The sequence below is a fragment of the Sceloporus occidentalis genome, unplaced genomic scaffold (genome assembly GCF_023333645.1).
Source record: "Sceloporus occidentalis isolate IW3139 unplaced genomic scaffold, rSceOcc1.0.p SCAF_9, whole genome shotgun sequence".
In the NCBI taxonomy this organism is placed as follows: domain Eukaryota; kingdom Metazoa; phylum Chordata; class Lepidosauria; order Squamata; family Phrynosomatidae; genus Sceloporus; species Sceloporus occidentalis.
The window spans coordinates 13,790,932-13,812,330 of NW_028316989.1; the positions used below are offsets into that span (position 1 = coordinate 13,790,932).

A 21,399-nucleotide genomic window follows, 5' to 3' on the forward strand; every position below is an offset into this window, starting at 1 on the left:
AGAATGGGCCACAGAAACATCAAGAGACCCGCTTGTATTATGGGTCAAAGCCAAGAACTAAATGCCCTGTACACTTTGGATACCTGGGCAGCATGAAATGCTGAGCTTTCCCACCTCCCATGGCACCTATTCTTCAGGGGCATTGCAAAGGAAAACCTGAGTGGTCATCGAGGTCTTGGTGGTTAAGGCAAAGGGAGAACTGGAGGTCTCTTATCTGAGACCAGAGATATTTGGGGGGGAGAAGTAGGGCAGGTGTGACAGTCCAGACTATGGGTATCAAATGGTCACAAACATCAGTATTGCTTATGGCTTTTTGCGTTTGGAATGGATAGAAAGGGTTAGTGAAAATGGGTTTCGATCCCAGGGTTTGGAGAGGGAGAATACTGCATGAAAACACCCCACTGCCACCATCCCGTTCCCCAAAATAAGCTGGATCCTCTTGGGCAAGCCAGTGTCTCACCTCTGCTGGGGGGGGGCCTACCTGGTCATTTGCTGATCGCTTCTCACCGTTGGCGCCCTGCAGAAGCCCCGCCTCTTCCGGAAGTTTATCTGACTTAACTTCAACTACAATCTCGTCTTTATGCGCTTCAGGCCTTGTGCTAGGGAGGAGGGAGGGCACAAGAGGGTTGAGAGAGCATCCAAACCAGCCTCTTAGGGTGGTAAAGAGGCAGGTGAAGGGAGGGCGAAAAACAGAAGACGGGGAGAGAATGCAAAAGAAGGACAGTTTGGGGGGGGGGGGGGTATCCTTGTCCATATTTCCCTTGCTGTCTTCTGAGATGGTAGTGTGGAGCAGTCCTCTCAAAGCAAAGCTAAACAGTAAACTACAATATTTTTCATGCTTCCAATGATGCCCCCCCCTCCAAGGGATGCCTGAGGCTCAGCTGGGCACTACCTCGGGTTGATAGTTACAATGGGCACAACAGACTGCAGGTAAAGTAAAAAGCAATACAGCCATTGGGAAGTCAAAGGCTTTCATGGCTGGCATCCATAGTTTTTTGTGGGTTTTTCGGGATATGTGGCCGTGTTCTAGAAGAGCTTTTTCCTGACGTTTCACCAGCATCTGTGGCTGGCAAAACAGCAGGGGGAAAATCTTCTATAACATGGCCACATAGCCAAAAAAACCCACAAAAAACAATACAACCATGTCTCCACTCCTCTGTCTTCTGTTGGTGGCATCTGCCTGATTTCGGGGGGGATATAACTCATTCAGACAGCTCCCTTAAACTGCCTGAGAACCATTTGCAGCTGGAAGAGAAAGGGCCATGCTTAAATGTGGATTCAACCCACTGTTGTTGAGTCTCCTCCTTTGGACATCTTTAAACAGAAGTTGGATGGCCAACTGTCACAAAGAGGGCTTGGGTTGTATCTTGCTGCATGGCAGAAGAGGATTGGACTGGATGGGTTTCTTCCAACTCTAGGATTCTGGCCATGCCTTTGCTGGTTTCTATAGATTTCTATGACTCCACTGCACACACCACAGGGAATGTATCCTATCACCTTCAGCTTGTCTTTAGCTGTGCTTGCTCTCAAGCCCTGGTTTCCAAGTGGAGCCATTTCCCTCCACCATGCTGTTGAACCCAAGGTGGCATGCAGTTGGCCCTAGTGGATGGATGGACAGAAGCAACCAAGCCCCCCACCCCAGTCCTCCCATCAGGAGAAGCAAACCGCTTGCTGTGATGAGAAAGGGAAGCGTGGCCTTTGGCGGATGAATGAGAAGCAATAGAGGAGTGGGAAGGGAAGAGAAGATCAATTACTTACATCTCTTGTTTTCCAGAGCGTCCGCAGGGAAGCTTCCCTTTCTTGTGCAGGAAGTAAAGGACGGCACCCAGGATAGAAATCGCCATGATGCAGATCACCACGGCCACAATGATGACCCCTTTGCTCTCCTGTTTTGTCGGACCTATGGGCATGGAGAAGGAGGGCGGGTGGGTATGCAGACAGATACATAAAGAAAATCATCCACCCAAGCTAGTAAAAACAGCCTTCAATGTTGCTCTGGCTTCCTCCCAATGTTTGGCCAGGGGAACTGAGCCCCGCAGGCTAAAGTTAAATAAATACATTTTAAAAACGGTCCCTGAGCATAGGTGGAAGGCCACAAAGAATTTCTCCAGTGACCTGTATTTTAGTTCATTTATGCGCTGGAGGTTGTTTAGTCGCCGGCTCCGAAACGCTCACACCTGTGCAATCACAATGAGCTCTTCCAGTCCAGACGCCATTGGGAGGAAGAGAGAGAAAGGGTTTCTAAAAACCTTGGAAATTAAGCACCTACTCAAATGCCAAAGCCACCAGAAGCAGTTGCTTGGGTTGTGGAGCAACAGTAATAGTGTAACACAGGGGTGGATGCAGGCAGCACCCAAGGACCAATTTTTAATTATTATTTTTTTAAGATGCCTCCAAATGCCCTCTGGATATTGGGGGGGGGGGGGAGACATTTGAGCTGCCATCTCCCCTGGTCACTTTAGGCCCAGGAAAGGCCTTTTTCTGAAACAGAAATGAATCTTGATCATTCCCTGTTCCTAAAAGAAATATGGCCTCTTCTGGGCCAAAAATGGCTGCGGTGCCTCATAAAATATGGCAAAAAATACTCCCGTTGACACACAAATCATCTAGGGGGCATTTGGGGGCAAACCATATACAGTTATTTTCTTGGAGTGCAAAAAAGCCACAAAACAGGGAATGCAAATTCAGCTTCTGTTTATTCTGAAGGAGCAAGCTCCTAGCCCCCCATGACTCTGGAGTGTCTAGTCCAGGGCTGCTGAATACTTAGGAGCTGAACAAAATTTGCCAGAGAGGCCACAGCCTTACTGTTTCCTTAGCCTAGCAAAACAAAATATTGCAAAACAATAGACGCTTAGACACAGCTGCTACAGGCCACAATTGTGCCGGTGCACTACAGTGGAGTTGACGGTCTCAACAGGAGGGAAAAGTCTGTGGGTGCCATGGCTGGAGAAACTGGAACGACTGGGCAGATTTTATCTGCCTTCCCTTGCCAATGCTGCACAACTCTGGGGGGAAAAATACTGGCATAATGCACCGACAAGACTCTGACCATAGTTCTTAATGGCAAGATCAGCATTACCTTGGAGCAAAATAAGGCAATCCTTGCTATCATTTCATACAAAGCCCCGGCTATTGCCTCCCAGTCTGGACTGGTCTGCAATACACAAACAGGCAGCAAGAGCAAGCATTGATCCAATTGGATGGGAAGACCCTTTGGCAGAGGAGGGCTGCCCCACGCCAGTGAGAGCAGCTGTCTTGCAAGTCAAATGGATACCTTTCTCTGGGTTCCTCTCAACTGTACCTTCCTCCATCTCTCCAGGAATTTGGTAAGGGGTTGTCTGGTTGTACCCAAACCCTGAAGAGTCATTTCTTGGCGAAGTGGGAGTAGAGAAAACATCTGGAGTGCAGCAGGTGGAGAATGGAGGCAACATTAAGGCTAAGTATGTAGAACGATGGGGCAACTCAGCTTCTGGGACAGTAATGGCTTCCTGTCAACTTAAGCTGCACTGGGATAGACCAGCAATGGCTCCCTGGGCAGTGATGGCTTTGCAGGTACCTAGGTTGTGTTGGGTCAAACTAAAGGCTTGTCCTACAGTGGCTAGACCAAGGATGTCTGTCTGAAGCCTAGAAGCAAGACATGATGGTTTCTCCTCCCATGGTGGCAAGTGAAATTAAGAACCACATAACCTCCAACACTGGAGGAAACATATGGCCATTGTGACTTGTGGCCACTGACAGCTCGAGAGCCTTATCCGCCAGGTGAGTGGAAGCTTAAGCGTATTACTTGATCCTTTCTCAGCCCACCAGTCTCCCTCTGTCTCTGGAGTAGCAGATGTCAAAAGCTGGAGGCAACTCCTAGAAATGTTCCTTGTCCAAGCTTTGTGGCATATGCCCCTCTTGCAGGACCTTTATGCGTCCGAAGGCTGAGAGAGGCAACTCAAATCCTATTTTCTAAATTCATCAGTTAATTGACTAAACCAGTGCCCCTCTCAGTTAATCAGCAGACTTTTCAAAACATTTTAATATGGCAACTATATTATCAGTGGCAGATTAGGTTCTGGATTCAGTTCTTCACAGGGAGCAACCGTCAGTACTAAAATAAAAATTACAATGTAGTACCTGCATCTATGGAATTTCTATTTCATAAAAATACATAAACAATCACCTTTCAAGGTTCACACCAAGTATTTGCCAGCTCTCCCAATCCTATTCCAAAGTGACCAGTCAAAGGAAACTCTCTAAACATGCACACACACATGCGCAGAGCATTTAAAACAGCAACCTTTCTCAGCTTGGGGCTGGGCTTAAATTTGAGAACCACATTCTAGCAATGGATGGAGCTAAGAGCAAGGCAAAGGCAACAGGCTTAGATGCAATTCTTACCAATGTGGACATTATCTTGCTAGGGATACAAAGCACAGGTTAAGTCTACCCATTTTTACTCATAAGTAAGCCTCAGTGTGACAACTCAACTTTACCTATGTCTACTTAGGAGTAATCTTCAGGCCAACAGCCTCTTGGGCAGCATACCAACGCTCAAGTCAATGCAACAGCTTTCCTAGCTTTAAACAGACTTTTAACCATTATGGTGGGATTATACAAAAGGTCTAATTCATGCAACATCTTATTTTCCCCCATGGCCACTCCATTGCACAGGCAGAACACATAAGGCAGTAAGCTTTTCCCACCCATGTTCTCCAGCAACTGGATATTCAGAGACATACTGCCTCTGAATCCTGAAGGTAACACATAGCTATCACAATCTCCAAAAGCGGGAGAGGAAAGGGGGCCAAAAAAAACCACGATGCAAAGTAAGAGCCACACGGGATTATTTACCATATCTGTTATAGCTTTGCTAGGTGCAAAACAGAGAATGTTTGGGTGCAATCCTTTTTCAAAAGCAAACACATGACCCTGGCTACTTTTGGTTCTTGATGTTTTACTCATACACCGGACAACCAAAAGGCAGGAAGAGCATGCAGGGAGCAAGACCTTCAGTTTGGTGGCAGTCTACCACCTCATCATGGAGGCTGCCCCAGAAGAAGTGAAACTAATACCTGTCTCCAGGCTGCTTCCGGCTCCCCCTTCCTCCGCCCTTCCAGAAGTTGCGTTCTCTGGCAAATTGGAGTGGGGAAACAGGAGGAGAACAGTCGGTGGAAGTGTTTAGCAGAGAACATTGTGGAAACTGCGGGTGGGCCACACTGTGCAAGGTTTTGACTATGACCGCCCTCCCACGGCCCTTCTTGGACTTGGGGCGCTGAGTGTCATTGCCTCTCATCAACATCCCTCATGATGTGATGTTTTATCCTCCTTCCTGAAACTTTGGATGCTATATGAATCCATGACACTCTATGAGCCAAAGAAACGGCACTGCGCTGGCTTGGCCAAATCGTTTGTTGCCTTCAGCAATAATGGAAACACAACTTGGATGTTCTGGGCCAAGATGTACAGGAAAAGGTAAGATGGGAAGGGGATCTGCTAAAAACACACTCCCACCTGCCCAGCCAGACTCTAAGTCCTTAAGAGCCAGGAGATGGACAACTGTTAACTCTTCTGCCTTGGCATCTATTATATTTGCAGTGGGGAAGGAAAGAAAGAGGATGATGCTCCTTGTCTGCTTATCTGGAGAGGGGTCTCTTGTTCTCGTTTGACACCAAATTTGGAGAAAGGGGATGGGAAGGTATAACCTGACCCATTCTAATGACAGAGAGTGTGTGTATGTGATATTGTGGTTTGAGTATTGGACTAGCACTTTGGGAGACTAGAGTTTGAATCCCTGCTCAGCAAAGCATTCTCTCAGCCAAAGAAAAAGGCCCCTGAATAAATTTGGCCAAGAAAACTCTAGGACAGGGTCTCTGTAAGAGTCGACTTGAAGGCACATAACAACGGTACCTGACCCAATCCTCCCCTAGTATATTTTAGTTATTTCTATGTAGTTCCTGCTTTCTTTCCACAACAGAACTCAAAACTGTCATACACCGAGGGGTGTGTGTCCATTTCCGGTGGTTGTCTCAGATACTGATGAGGTGCATCCTTCCTGAGCACTAGAAAATACATGTCTCGTCATGCCCAGAGACAACAATGCCATCCAATACCAATCTGGCTACCTCCTTAACCCAAAAAACTCCTCTCCTCTAGTTAGCACTTGGAATATCAGTGCCATTAATTGAGGGTTTCATAAATAGGAAATGTGTGGAGTAACTTACCAGTCCTGTTATCAGGTTCTGCCACTTCTGGCCCTGAGAGAAAGATAGAGATGGATGAATGGGAAGACTCTGTAGTTTGATTACACCCTAACCTTGACACCCAAAGAAAAGCCTATGATGGGTTCTCGCCTTACAGTCATCATAACCTGTAAATGATCTGAAGGCCCACCACAACACATTTTTGGCACAGGGGTTTCTGATGGAAAGCTTGGCCAATGAAAGAATAATAGAATCATAGAATTGGAAGAGACCACAAGGGCCATCTAGTCCAACCCCCTGCCATGCAGGAAATCTAAAAGCATCCCCGACACATGGCCATCCAGCCTCTGTCTGAAGACCTCTAAGCAAGGAGACACCACCACACTTCGAGAGAGTTTGTACCACTGTCGAACAGCCCTTAATGTTGAGGTGGAATCTCTGTTCCTGGAGCTTGCGTTCACTGCTCCAGGTCCTAGTCTCTGGAGCAGCAGAAAACAAGCTTGCTCCCTCCTTAATATGACATCCCTTCAAGTATTTAAACAGGGCTATCATATCACCTCTTAACCTTCTCTTCTTCAGGCTGAACATCCCCAGGCTGTGATGTCTTGGCAGCCCCCTCCCCCTCCTCATTTATTATTCCATGTTCTCAGGCCAAAAAAATAAAAGAAAAATAAAGCTTACTCAGCTCCAGCCTGAATTGATGCTCAGCTCTGCCAATCCTGTTTACAGCAGTGCAATTGATTCCCGATTCCAGAAGTGCCTTGGTGACGTAGATCGAGAGCACACTCTTGTGCTGGTGATTCTGTGAAACTGTTTCACTCTGCAGGAGGGAAAAGAGAAAACCATACTGTCTTAGAATCACAGAGTTGGAAGAGACCCCTGGGGCTGTCCACTCCAACCTGCCATGCAGGAACTCACAATCAAAGCATCTCCGACAGATGACCATCCAGCCTCTCTTTAAAAACCTCCAAAGAAGGAGACTCCATTACTCTCCAAGGCAATGTATTTCACTGTCAAACAGCTCTTACTGTCAGAAAGTTCCTCCTAAGGTTTAGGTGGAAACTTTTTACTTGTAGTTCAAATCCATTGCTCCGTGTCCTATTCTCTGGAGCAGAAGAAAACAAGCTTCCTCCATCCTCAATAGGATACCCTTTCAAATGTTTAAAAAGGACTATCATATCACCTCTTAACTTTCTCAAGGGGAGATTCAAAAGGACATAAGCAAAGAGAAAAGAGAACCAACTAGCCATTCTGTAGGTTTTTGTCTCTGTGTGCCTTCATGTTAACTCCGATTTAGAGCAACCATATCTTAGGTTTTCATGACAAAGTTTATTATTCAGAGTCAGTCTGCTACTGCTTTCCTCTGAAACTCAAGAGAGTGTGAGACTTGGCCAAAGTCAGCCTGTGGATTTCCAAAACGGTGCAGGGGATTTGAACCCTGGTCTTCCAGAATCCATGTCCAACACTCAAACCACTATACCACACTGTAAACGTGATTGTAAATTTATCACTAACACCCACCAAAAAAGGGGGAGCATGTGATGATAGTTCATTTTCAGAGATGCAATGAAAAGAATTGTTAGTACACAGTGATGACAAGGGTAACAGCCAAACTTATATAGGACTTGTTGAGAAATTATTACACGACTCCTGCAAGGCTGGCTAATGCTGCTGTTATTATTATTTGGAAGCATTTTGGGATTTCCTCCTGGTCCAAAGCTGCATCAGTCCCTGTAAAAGGATACCACTTACCGTTAAGTTTTTCGTGCTCCATATCATGTTGGTCTTGCTTAAGGAAAACGCGCTGCACGTCAAGTTCAGCAGCTCACCTTCCTTCACAAACAAGAGGTCTTCTAGTTGCGCCAGCTGCGGTATTGCTGTAAGAGGAAGAGGTGGGTGAATGCTAGGGCTGCCCCATTCCCCTGAATGAGAAGGGAAAAGGGGTTGGGAGAGCAGTCCCATCGGTTCAACGCTTACCGTGAACAGCCATGGGAATCGATTTGGAGCGGAAGAGGTCAGGGATGTCCGGCATGGTTACCCGGCAGGTATAATCCCCTGTAGCTGTGTAGGTGACGCTGGTCAAGTTGAGCTGCTCCCCCTTTGCAATCAGCTTCCCTTTCTGGGAAGAAAGGTGAGGATGGGTAAGAAATGAAAAGGAGTAGATGGAACTTCTCAGGAGCAAAGGGGCAGTCAAAAGGAGAGCTGGCAGGATTTAATTCCAACAGCAGCAGCAGCAATATTTATTTCACTTATCGTTTTAATGTGTTTTTAGCACTCTGTTTTAATGTACTGTTTTCAAGTGCTTTTATCCTTTAAATGGCATCTTCTGCTTTTAATAACATGTGTTCTAATATCATACTACAGTAGTTTCATTTCATTTTAATGCCCACTTCTGTATGTTTTTAATTGTATTTTTAAAAATTTGTAAGCCACTTTGTGTCCCCTTTTGATATAAATAAATAAAAATGCATTTATTTATTTGTTTGTTTATTTAGAATATTTATTCTCTGCTATTTATCCAAAAGGCTCTCAGAGTAGCTTACACATAATGATAACGATAATAGACACAGGATGCCTTGGCCTATCTGTGCTGGAACCAGCTAGCAAAATGGATGCACTCTTATACTTCAGATGGAGTGGGAATGGTCTTTCCATATACAATGCCCCTTTGTCAGCAGCTCTCCGAGGCCTCTGTTGGAAGTACCCAAAATCACTCAGGAACAGCCTTAGAAGCAAGGATACCTTTTCCCACTGGAACTCCAAAGGCCGGGAACCTGTTGCGCTACAGGTAAGAAACACACTGTCCCCTTCCAAGAGGTGTTTGAGCCGGGCGAGTTCTCTTTCCCACTGGTGTTTGCGCTGCTTTAAGATGGCGACCGCAATTGTGGGCACATCGAGGTCTAGAGGGAAGAAATGGTGGCAGGGTGAATAAGATCCCACCCCATCACTCCCATCTTTGGGAAGAACTGGTTACCTCCATGGCCAGAAGGAGGAGTGCCCTACCTGCATTGATATCCCTCCATAACGTCTTCACTCTGAATAACACCAACAAGATATTGACAAAATGCAGGGCTGTGACTAACATTGTCATTTTCTCCCCTCCTGTATGATTTTTAACACCTTTTGCCTGATGAAGAAGCCAGTGGATCTTCAAAAGTTTGCAATGTTTAAATGCAGTTTTGGTTGGTGCAGTAAAGGTATCACTGTTTTGTGAATACTAAAAGTTATTGTACTTTACTGTAGTTCTTGGCAGTTGTCATCTGTGTGCCCACTCACCCAAGAGTCATTCTGTACCTTTGTGCAGATCCTTGAAAATTTCTAGAATTGCATTTTAGCGATAATCTCACTGCCTCACCTGCATGGTTATGATCAATATGTTTCCACCAATACCTAGTCCCAAGTCCGCCAAAGGGAAGCCTGCAATGGCAGATGAAAAGGAACTGGGTTTCTGCAGGAATACATATCCATGAGGATAAGAGAGCAGGGTTCCCACCAAAATACAACTCCAGAAGCTTCCAGGGATCTCTGTTTATGTGCAGAATGACCCATTTATGTGATTTACAGAAACAAGAAATAATAACAACAAACTGGTTTGAGCCTTACCTAGTATTACTCCATGGTTTGGACTCTTTATTCCCCAAGAATTGCGGAAGGGGGGGGGGGGAGAGACATTCAAAATTATTTTCTCTGCACTTCAGCTTGATTAAAATCTTTCAAGTCAAGTATCTGCCCCAGGAGCAAATGTACTACATATATATAAGGTAATTGCTGTGGAGATAAGAAACAAGACACCTTGCGGGTCCTCATGGCAACAGGACTGTGGTCCTTGCAAAATGATGTATTTGCTGGCTGTGTGGCTGGTGACAGTGTGATCCTCAGGGCTACAGTGAATCTGGTCCCAGTAAAAATAACAATTTTTCCTTGAACAGAAGGACCTCATACACATACAATCCCACTATCGTGCAAGGCATATTAGGAACTGCAGTTCTACAACATCTGGAGGGCAAAACTTTAGCCATACCCTGAGTTCAGTCAGTGATCCACCAGAAGATATAAGAAAATATATCTGCATCTGCCACAAATGCAACTCACAGTTCACAAACAGGTTCGCGGTAGCATTCAGCTCTCTTAAGATCTGCAAGTCAAAGGCTTTGCACACGTAGATGCCGCTGTCGTTCCTGTTGATGTCGTGAAAGGATAACTTTCCACCCAAAACATCTGGGAGATCCTCTTCATTCCCCTCCTCCAGTGTACAAGAGATAGAAAGGAGGAAAAGGTTTGTAATCATCGGGAGCATGAATGCCACCTGCAAGGCTCAAATTCTGCTCTGGTTTAAGTCTCATATCTCATGATTGGTAACATATATCAAACCACAAAGAGCGGAAGGGAGACATTTGCCTGGGATGTTTGGCAGAATTCTGAAAGCTTTTCCTTGGGGACAGAAACAAGGTTCTAGATCTTATTTTTAGAACAAGATTTAGTGTATGTTGCGAAAGGGTGTGCAACTGTGGAAGGATATGGGGCCACATTAGTCCCTCAGGAGATCTTGGAGGCTGCAACCTCACCCACTTCTGCAAAAATAGTAAAAAAAAAAGCATCTAAATGCTCTTTAACAGGACAAGGGGGGCATTTTCACATATTTTAGCCTTCCTGGGTCCTATTATGCCTAGAAGAGAGAACATGTTGTTCACGGGCCACAACTTTGCTCACCCCTGCCCTAAAGCCACATCTTTTTGTGGCTTCAACTGCACACACACACCCTGAATCCTCCTTTTGTTACCAAAAGAAAAGTATGGATTGCTTCTTTTGGAAGCCCCCAAACCAGCAATTCACTTTTTAAATAGGTTACAAGCTTCCGCTGCACTGTTTGTCATTATCAAATGCTCATTACTAAAACCCAGATGAAATTTTCCTAACCACTTTTGGGTTTTTGAGGGGCACTCTCTGCCACTTCCAAGGGTCCAAGAAGCAGAAAACAGAAAACTGTAGGCGAGAGATTGCCTTGCCATCCCTGAATGTGTTTCCAGCTTCCACAATTTCTTCTGCCTAATGCAACCTCTGATGCCCCACATACTCACTTTCATTTTGGTGAAGGTGTACTCAGGTGCTGGGTTGCCATCAGCTTCGCAACGTAGCGTCACGTTGTCTCCTTCCTTCACCATCGGGCTCTGTGTGTCTATCACAAGACTGATGTTCTCAGAGGGGTCTGTGGAGCAAATAGAAACTCTGTTAGTTTTGCCTCACCCCCATCCCCCCACAAAAACCAGGGCTGATCTTTGGCACTAGATCTTTTTTCTCTCCTTTTCTTAGAATTGTTAACAGATAGAAGGGACCACAGAGGCCATCTTTTACAAGCCCCTGCCATGCATTCCGGAAAGACGCCCATTCAAGCTCTCAACCTTGAAAGATGGAGATGAAGAATTCCATTGCTGAACACCATTTAAACGTTTTAAAAAAGTTCTTCCTAATGTTTAGGTGGAATCTCTTTGCATACTGACTTTCTAGACTAACACGGCTAAGTCTTTGAACATACGCATGGTATAATATAAGAATATTGCACTGCTATATATAGATGCCTATGTCTTTGAATATAAGCATGTTACACTATTATAACCCACTCATCTTATGGTCTTTGGAAGAGGCTGGTGTCTCACTTTTTGTCTACATACACCTCCCCTAGCAGTCCTTTTCTCTGTTATCTCCCCATCTGGACCTCCTGACTCAAACCAAGTGCATAACCCTGCCACCTCTCCTTCCCTTTCATGTCCCAGACTTACAGTAAACATTGATTTGGAAGCTTTCAGACTTGGAAGTCTTATTAATCCCTGCCAGGCTGTAATTCACTTGGCAGTGGAAGTGAGCCTTGCGGTCTTCTTTGGTCACTTGTGCCAAAAGGGTGCTCTGGACAGTGATCAATCCACTGCTTTCCTTGATGTGCGCAATATGGATGTCAATGTCTAATGGGGAGAAAGCATGCGAGAGAGAGAGAGGATATCTGTATATGATTGATTCCAGGAAGAAACAAACACTGCATCTTGTGAAAGCCCCTCCGCCCCCCGAAAAAAGTGCCAAACGTAAGACTTCTCAAAAAATCACCTAGTTCTCGTGCTGTTGTTGCATGCCTCCTTGCCATTTCCACAACTCTACGGTGCACCTGGTGAGCCAGCGTTACAAAGCGGTTTATATGTTAGGACTACAACTCTGGAGGCTAGGGTTTGATTCTCCGCTCGGCCATGAAACCCACTGCGTAACCTTGAGCAAGCCACATGCTCTCAGCCTCAGGGGATGGCAATGGCAAACCTCCTCTCAACAAATCTTGCCAAGAAAACCCCATGAAAGGGTTGCTGCAAGTTGCAATTGACTTGCAGGCACACAACAACAACAAAGTGAACATATCACGGGGTTTCCTTGACAGAATTTATTCAGAGGGGAATTGTGTAAGCCTTCCTCTGAGACTGAGACTTATTAACTCATGGATGAGTGGGGATTCGAACTTTAGTTTCCCTATGTTCTAGTCCAAAATTCAAATCACTGTACCACACTAGTTCTTGTTAAGGTTCATGGCATCCAAATGTGTAGTTTCCAATTTACAAACCCAATGCTCCCCTGCCTCCCAGGATTGTAAACTCAATGTATGGGTTTTGAGTTCACTCATGAGTTCTTTTTTAATTATTGCACTAAGAGCTCCTTGATAGCTCCTTGTACAACCGCCTTCTCCAGACTATGCATTGGGAGTTGGAAGGCATCTCCACTACTGCCACCCAAATGATCACTTGGATGGCCACCACAAATGGCAGGTATGGTGCTTGAATGCCCTTGTTATAGAGCAGTGGTTCCCAAACTTTAGTCCTCCAGATGTTTTGGACTTCTGCTCCCAGGACTGTTGACGAAGCTGGCTAGGGCTTATGGGAGTTGAAGTCCAAAACACCTTGGAGGACCAAAGTTTGGGAACCACTGCTAATAGAGGCTTACCTTGTCCATTTTCTGTCAGATGTTCTTCATCCTTGTACCATGTGATGGTTGAGGCTGGGAAGCCATTACGGCTGATACACTTTGCAATCTGAGAATTAGACCAACAAACTCAAGACACGGCATAAACTTAGGGGTTTACAGTCTCACTATTAACATAATAGTCTGGGATTCAAATTCCAATATAAAGGGTTTGCAGGTATTTCAATGAATAGCATTCACACAAATGTGCAACCGGTCATTCTCATGTGAACTGTTCCATCCTATTATCTATATAGTTTGCACAGTTCATGCTTGATAACTCATCCAATAAAAATTCCAGGATTTTCACTGGTAAAATTAGTAATGCACATTTCATTAAAAAAATATGCACTTTTTATTGAAATATTTCAAAAAGCAATAGTTAAGCCTAATATTTTGGCAATGCTGCCTGTTGTTATTGTTAGGTTTTTCAAAAACTTTCCAACAGTTTTTGGCCTTTTAACTGCGACTGTTAATATTTATAACTGGGAGCTGGGATTTAGCTTTAGGTTCTGCCGCTGATGAGTATAATGTTAAGGTAGTTTAGTTAAGTGTAGTTAGGTATAATAATAATATTTATTTCTTATCCGCCTCTCCCTATGGACCGAGGCATGGAAGAGACACACCACATCAGTTGAAAACACATCAATCAAAATACATGTCAGTTTAAAAGGACACACGTACAATTTAAAAGGCCAAGATATACACATATTAAAACAATCCACGTTTAAAATTCACCATTTAAAATTCACAGTTTAAAAGCCATCTGGGTAAGTCTGCTGGAAGAGACTGGTCTTTAATGTTATTTTGAATTCTTACAGCATATTCAATGGCCGAATATCTTCACTCCATATTCTCGGGGCGGCTGAAGAAAACATCCTCTGGGTGACAGTTGGCAACTAATCCTGGCTAACCATCCAAACCATGTAGGCATTCAAGGTAATAATCAACACTTTGTACCTAGCCTGGAAACTATCTATGGTTCCTCTTCTTGACCCTTTGAACCATCTATGGTTCTATGAACTATGGTGGTCTTTGAACCATCATAGCTATGAGATCCGCATCTCGTTCTCAGCCTGACAATCCTATGCTAGATATACACATAGCCTTGCGAGGCCCTAATGCTGATGCCACAACACGCAGCCATACAAGCAACTGGCACGGCTCTTACCTCGTCATTCTCGAAATCGGATGCCATAATGCCTCCATCTGTCTTCTGGATCACAGGAGTTTCCGGAGCTTCTGGAATTGGAAAATAGCAAGGCCAGGGTTAGAGGTGAAGCAGAAAAGGAGAAGACAACCATAAGTTGGACTGCACTGGTGGTGAATGTCTCCTTCTGTGGCAGTAAGCTCTTCAGCCAAAATTCCCCTCCGCAAGTTTACGGTACTTAAATCTGTGGGAAACAGAACCAGGAGCACTTTTGCAGCTTCTATATTCAGCTGCCTTGGATTCCATCTCAGGAGAAAGGCAAGATATAAATTCAAGAAAGAAACCAACAAACAAGGGGCTGCTCTGATGCTACAACATGGGAAGCCAGCAAAATAATCAATGCACACTGGGATCAATGCACATCAGGAATGACACACACTGGGCAGACATTGCATTGGGGCAATGCATTCTCCTCCCATAACTACATGCCTCCTGCTCCCATCGCCTGTGATGCTATAGTACACTCAATCCAGCTCACAATCTTTACAAGTAATTAACTGTAGTTACATTCAAAAGGGGGGCTGTGGCATTACTTGCTTGACAGAAACTTTGGATTGGTGAAAGAGTTAGCAAGCAACTTAAGAAATGCCTATTGGAACGCCTATTTAAATACAACTCAACCGAAGGCAGAAATCATCTTAAAGTCTCCAAGGACTGAGAAGTGTAGTTGGGGAGGGTGAACGCGATGGCGGCCCCAATACTACTCACTGGAGACGCGCAGCTCCGTCCGATTCTCGCCGGTGCCCAAGCTGCCTAACCCCACTTGGCACACATAAACCTTGGCATCCTGCAAGACCACGTCGCTGATTTTGAGGGAAAAATTGGGGGTGATGCTCAACCGGTCCTTGAATTTAGGGTCCTTGTTTTGCTCCGCATCTTGGATCATGGAGATGATCAGCGTCCGTGCGTTTTTCTCCATCTGGGATACCAGGAAACAAACAAACAAAAAAAGATAGCAAATATGGTGACACAACAAGGGCCAGAGCAGGGATCGGCAAATAAATCGGCCAGATCTCTGGCCTCTGTCTGGATCTGCCCACTTCAGCCATAGATGCCAACTCAGCGTCAAGGGAGATATTCAGCACCTGTATCACAAGAACTGGATGGACTCGGCTTTTAACACTCTGATGTTTTTATAGACGCTAATTCATATCCTACATTTTATATTATGCATGAGTTTGGTCCATGTGATAATAACAAAAGTGGTATTAAACTTTATGCATACATATTTTAAGAATCCATACAAATATTCTCTTTGTTTTTTTATCATCGTGGTGTTTTTTAACAATTAATATATTTATAAATGTATTACGTGTCATCAAGCGTATGCTTTATAGAGCTGTTTTAATATGCTTATGCATTTAATGTATCACTTAACGGTCTGTGGAGTGTAATAAAAGGCTATTATTGCTGCAAAAAGAACTTGAGGGCAGAGAGAAGGGTTTGATCAGAACTAGGAAACGTAGCCTTTTTGGGGCTAGAAGTCCCAGAATCCCCCACCAACATGTTGGGATTCTGGGAGTTGTGATCCAAAAACCCACCACAATGTTTCCTACCTCTGACTTGGGTGTCTTTTTCCAACCATCAAAGAAGTCTAGATTCCTTAAAGGCTGTAATTCCATTCCCTCCGCTAAGGATTAAGTCCGACTTGACAAGACTTGCCTCTAAGTAGACAGGCACACGCTTGTACTGTTAATATTATGTCTGTTGTGATTGTTATAGGTTACCCTGAGCCATCTGTTCTGGAAAATGCAGTTAATATATGTTGCATTTTAAGTAATTTTCCTTAACTACTGACACACACCCACACACTTTCCATATATATATATATATATATATATATATATATATATATAGTGCGTGTAAGTCAATAGTTAAGGAAAAATACTTACAATGCAACATACGTATGTATGTATGTATATAAATTAAATATAGCATTTTAAGTAATTTTCCTTAACTACTCGCACGCACACACACACCACACACACTTTCCAATATATATATATGAACTGTATGTGTGTGTGCGTCAATAGTTAAGGAAAATTACTTAAAATGCAACATATATATGTATATAAATTAAAATTCCATATATATATGGAGAGAGAAAGAGAGAGAGAGGAGAGTGTCAATAGTTTAGGAACATTACTTAAAATGCAACATACAGTTAACGCATTCAATGAGTACCACTGAGTCTTTGAAGTGGATGGACCACCTACAATTTTCTGCATTCCCGCAAACCAACATTTGCTTTAGTGGGATTTCTTTAAAGCAAAACTGAGCTGCAACAAGGTGTTTTTCCCCCTTCCAGAGTGACTGTTAAGGCAATGGGTTGCCACGTGGAGGCAGTATTAGACTTTCTCAGCCAGAAACATGTATTAACACTGGCTAAGTCCTGATTCAGTTAATCCAGGTTTTTAAAAAACAAATATTAGAACTAAAATATTAGTTCTAATAATCTTTAAAAACAAAATATTAAAGCAAAACAACATTCTTCAACGCTGAAGTATCATAACTTTTTAGCACATTGCCATCTAGTACTCACAGAACAATTTGCAACCTTTAAAATTATTCTGAAACTATAGACATATATATGTGTATATATATATATATGAGATATACATATGCATATATACATATATAAATATAAATTATACAGGAACCAATGGCTGTGACTGATCCCATCATTTTCATGGACACAAATAGCACATGAAATGCCAACAGAGAACCTTCCTAGATCTAATCTGCACTGCAGGGATAATGCAGTTTGACACCGCTTTAACTGCCATGGCTCAATGCTATGGAAATCTGGCATTTGTGAGATCTTTAGCCTTCCCTGTCAGAGAGCTCAGTCTACAAGCCCTAGAGTTCCATAGTATGGAGCCACGGCAGTTAAAGTGGTGTCAAACTGCATTATTTCTGCAGTGCAGATGCAGCCAAAGATAGCAGAAGGAATCAAGCCCTGCTAAAATGTGTCTTTTCTGTCTTTTTAACTGAGTAACAAACCCCCAAACCCCCATTTCCAACTCACCGAGTACCAGTGGATGTAAAAGTAGCTGCTGTTCTCTGGGGCGGAGAAACGGCATTTGATGATCGCGGTTTTCCCAATCTCTGCCTCCACCACGTCCGGGGTAAAGACGTCCACTTTCCCATGGGCTCCTAAAACAGACACACATGGCAGAGGTGAGGAGAAGCAGCAAGGCTAGTGATCTGGTTTTCGAGAAAGGTATCTATCCTATTGTGAGCCACCGAGTCCCAGTTTTGGGGAACGGGTGGGATAATAATAATAATAATAATAATAATAATAATAATAATACCTTCTTTCTTCCTTTCCACCCATGCCCTGTGAATATTCTCCTTATCAGGTGAGTGAAAGGTGAAAAGGAGGAAGCAAAATCTTAAATTCTTGTAAAATAGACCAGTGATCTGTTGAACAAATCCATTTCATCGATCATTCCAATTTCTCGAATTCTCCCCTAATAATCACTGGTGGGATATATATATGTGTGCGTATATTAGGATATATATATATATATGGGGCTTTTCTTTGCAAACGAAGATTCAGGAATATAATATTTTATATATATATATATATATATATATATATATATATATATATATATATATTTTACAGGAACCAATAGCTGTGACTGATACCATCATTTCGTGGACTCAGATAGCCCATATATGCATATGCATATACCTATATAAATGTTTGTCATTATACAGACATATATATAAGTGACTTGCAGTAGTCAGCAAAGGTTTCCGATTCCCAGTGGTTGAATATTAGCAATACAGGTTGAGTCTCTCTTCTCTGGAACTCCAAAATCCAACACTGTCCACATGGGCGGCTGAGGCAATGACACTTTTGCTTTCATGTACTTAAAACTTTCCTACACAAAATTATTGAAAATATAGCATCACATTACCATCAGGCTATGTGTATAAGGTGTATATTAGTGATTCCCAAACTTTTGTCCTCCAGATGTTTTGGACTCCAGCTTCCAGAATTCCTGACAGTTGATCAAGCTGGCTGGGGCTTCTCGGAGTTGAAGTCCAAAACACCTGGAGAAGCAATGCTTGGGAACCACTGGCGTATATGAAACATACATGAGATTTGTGGTTAGACTTAGGTCCCATCTCCAAGATATCTCATTATGTACATATATGAAAATACAAGTACAGTCGCCCCTCTGTTCTCGCGGATTTGAGGTCCGCGGTCTTGAATATTTTCAATGGGATGTGCCACCGTGGCACACACCCCACATGCGGTCATGCTCCCCATTCATGCCTATGGGACTTGAATATTGGAGTCTCGTTTTTTTCCAGGGAAAGGGGGCTAGAACAGATCCCCCATGAAAATGGAGGGCTGACTGTATTCCAAAAAAACCCCAAAACCCCAAAATCCAAAACACCTCTGGTCCTAAGCATTTCAGACAAGGGAGACTCAACCTGTCCTCCTATACTATATCTTCCACATCTCTATGGGCGGAAGAACCTCATGCAACCCCAAAACTGGATTCCACTTTTTCCCCCGATGAATCATTGTGTGAGTAAAAACGTGCCTTCTCACTTGCTTTTTCCATGTGGCATAAATACGGCCAGAGCTGTGTGAAAGCCTTTCCTATTAGCAATGAGTCACTTAATTGGCTTCATCCCAAAATTTGGCCCCGAGTTTCTATTCTTTTTTTGGGGAGGGGGGGCAGGAACAGATAGCAGCTGTGCTTCCTTCAAGACGCACAGAAACACCACGAAGGGGCTGCTGTTCCCATCAATCACAAGAGGAGGATATTGGCTGCAGCCATTGAACTGACTTCCCAGATGCTGTTTGCAAGAGAACAGGTGGGCAGCCAGGGATTAGGCATGGAGTACAAGGGATGAATTATTCAATAAAGGCAATGGGCAAACCTCCCAGACCTCTCCAATTACCCCCTTTTCTCCTTGTCCTTCCCCTTGCCCCAGTCTCCTGTCCCTGCCATTCTTCACATCACAACTGTTCAGGGAACAGTGCCGAGATCCTACTCAATGGTTGCACATCTTCAATTGACATCACCATAGCCAGGCTGGAGTTGTACCCAATTGCATCACTGTGTGTCCACACTCAACACTCTGGAAATTGGGGTTCGATCAGCATTACACAACAAGCAATGTTGTCCATTGTGTGATCAAAGTCATAGCCATTTTGCTCTGTTTCAGTATTATAGGTTGAGTCTCTGTTACCCGGAATTCCAAAATATTCCAAAAACCAAAACTTTTTTCGTGGGTAGCTGAGATAGCAACACACCAGTATACACAAACTTTGCTTCATGCACAAAATTATTTAAAATACTATATACAATGACCTTCAGATTCTGTGTATAAGTCCATATGAAATATTAATGAATTTTGTGTTCAGACGTAAGTTACATCTCCAAGAAACCTCATTATCTCAGTCTTATTTTGTATATTTTATTACCAATTTACTGGGGGCAATGCACTGCAAATTAACTCTCCCATTTTAATTATGTTTGAATGTGCAATTGGATTGTTTTATGGCTGTATGAAAAAGCTTGGTCGGCTAATGTAGGGTTAACCTGAAATTTCAACAGTGAATTATGCATTTTTAGATAGCATTTTTAACAATTTTGTGCATGAAACAAAGTTTGTGTACGCTGAGCCATCAGAAAGGAAAGGCATCACTTTCTCAGCCACCCACAAAGAAAGGTTTGGTTTTGGGATATTTTGGAATTCGTGACAACAGAGACTCAACTTATAATACTGAAACAGACTAACATGGCTATGACTCTGATCACGCAATGGGCAGCAACGTCTCATCCTTGCCTGTTGTGTAATGCTGACCTTCCTTGCACAACTCTGAGCATCCCACCATTACACAACCTCCTAGAAAGTGTAACCAAAGGTATTTACGCCAATTAAGTCAGCAAAAGGACTGCAGCCAATGTCACAGCTCTCCTTAGGAGGATGCCAGACTTGAGCTGAATAAGCTGTCTGGAGGGCATGACATTTTTGGTGAACATCTGCTGGGACTTGAGATGTCCAGACAGAATCATCAAAGGAAGCCTGGATGGACATGGCATTACATGTGCATTGAGCTGGTGGTATTAGACACCCTCCTCTTTACCCTAAGAGATAATCCTGTGTTACTTCTGGTGATATTATTTGATTTATCCACACTCAGTAGATTACTGAGGATTGGAGTAAGAAGACCTGTGCTGTTTCTGCCTAAGATGGAGGTAATGTTTCTCGAGACAGGCATCATGGAGAGCATGGCAGCAAAGGAATGAAGATTCCTTATCTCATCCATACAAAGGAATCATCTTAAGCTCATAGAAGCATAGCACTGTGGAGCTGAAAGGAATCACATCTAGTTCAACCCTTTGCAAAAGTGCAGAAATCCAATGGTAGCTGCCTACCTACCAAGACACACAATGAGCAACTCTAGGAACCTGACCTTAAGGCGATCACACAGAGACCAAGAAAAATTTGATATGTGTGTGTGTGTGTGTGTGTCGTGTCATCTGAGCACATCCAAGCTGCAAAACACCACCTGCTACTAATAGCTCACAAGCTTTTTACATTCTCTGCTTCCGTATCACAAAGGCAGAGACCAAAAGCCAAGCTCACTTAAGTGGCTGGGTTGAAACAAGCTATTATTGGCAACCCCCTCCCAAAAAAACAAAGCATGCTGAATTGACAGTCCAGGTACTCCCTGCCCCCCCATAACCCACCCCATCCCCTGCAGCCCCCTTCTATATATCCTCAAAACATCTCTGAGGAGTAACAGAGGAATGAACGGAAGCTCACAGGTAAGCCAGCGGTTGGGCTTCTTCCTGGCTTAAAGTAATGGAGTCTTTGGCTGGACTCCAGAAAAGAAGTTAATGGGTTTCAATTGATCTGGCACTAAGATTCGGCTCCATGGACCAGAGGCCAAAATGTAGATGGATAAAACATACTGCAGCGTTTAAAAAAGGATGAGCAGGTGGAGCCCAGAAGAAGGCCACTGCCCTGTCTATG

At 43.7% G+C, this 21,399-nt stretch overlaps 1 protein-coding gene across 4 annotated transcripts in view; it reads right to left on the reverse strand.

Annotated features, from left to right (window-relative positions):
* Positions 1–21,399, reverse strand: part of MCAM (melanoma cell adhesion molecule) — a 45,340-nt gene that overhangs the window by 800 nt on the left and 23,141 nt on the right. For 2 of the 4 annotated variants that reach the window (XM_089537449.1, XM_089537452.1), the window contains exons 2-16: positions 17,414–17,541; positions 15,094–15,304; positions 14,347–14,417; positions 13,158–13,245; positions 11,963–12,142; positions 11,264–11,391; positions 10,278–10,428; positions 8,928–9,085; positions 8,163–8,304; positions 7,938–8,062; positions 6,867–7,005; positions 6,207–6,239; positions 5,058–5,114; positions 1,759–1,900; positions 482–599 (exon numbers count right to left, since the gene is read on the reverse strand). In XM_089537449.1, the coding sequence (XP_089393575.1) occupies positions 482–599; positions 1,759–1,900; positions 5,058–5,114; positions 6,207–6,239; positions 6,867–7,005; positions 7,938–8,062; positions 8,163–8,304; positions 8,928–9,085; positions 10,278–10,428; positions 11,264–11,391; positions 11,963–12,142; positions 13,158–13,245; positions 14,347–14,417; positions 15,094–15,304; positions 17,414–17,541 (1,871 nt within the window). The remainder of the gene's footprint in view (positions 1–481; positions 600–1,758; positions 1,901–5,057; positions 5,115–6,206; positions 6,240–6,866; positions 7,006–7,937; positions 8,063–8,162; positions 8,305–8,927; positions 9,086–10,277; positions 10,429–11,263; positions 11,392–11,962; positions 12,143–13,157; positions 13,246–14,346; positions 14,418–15,093; positions 15,305–17,413; positions 17,542–21,399) is intronic. The other 2 variants (XM_089537450.1, XM_089537451.1) reach the window with 2 other exon arrangements.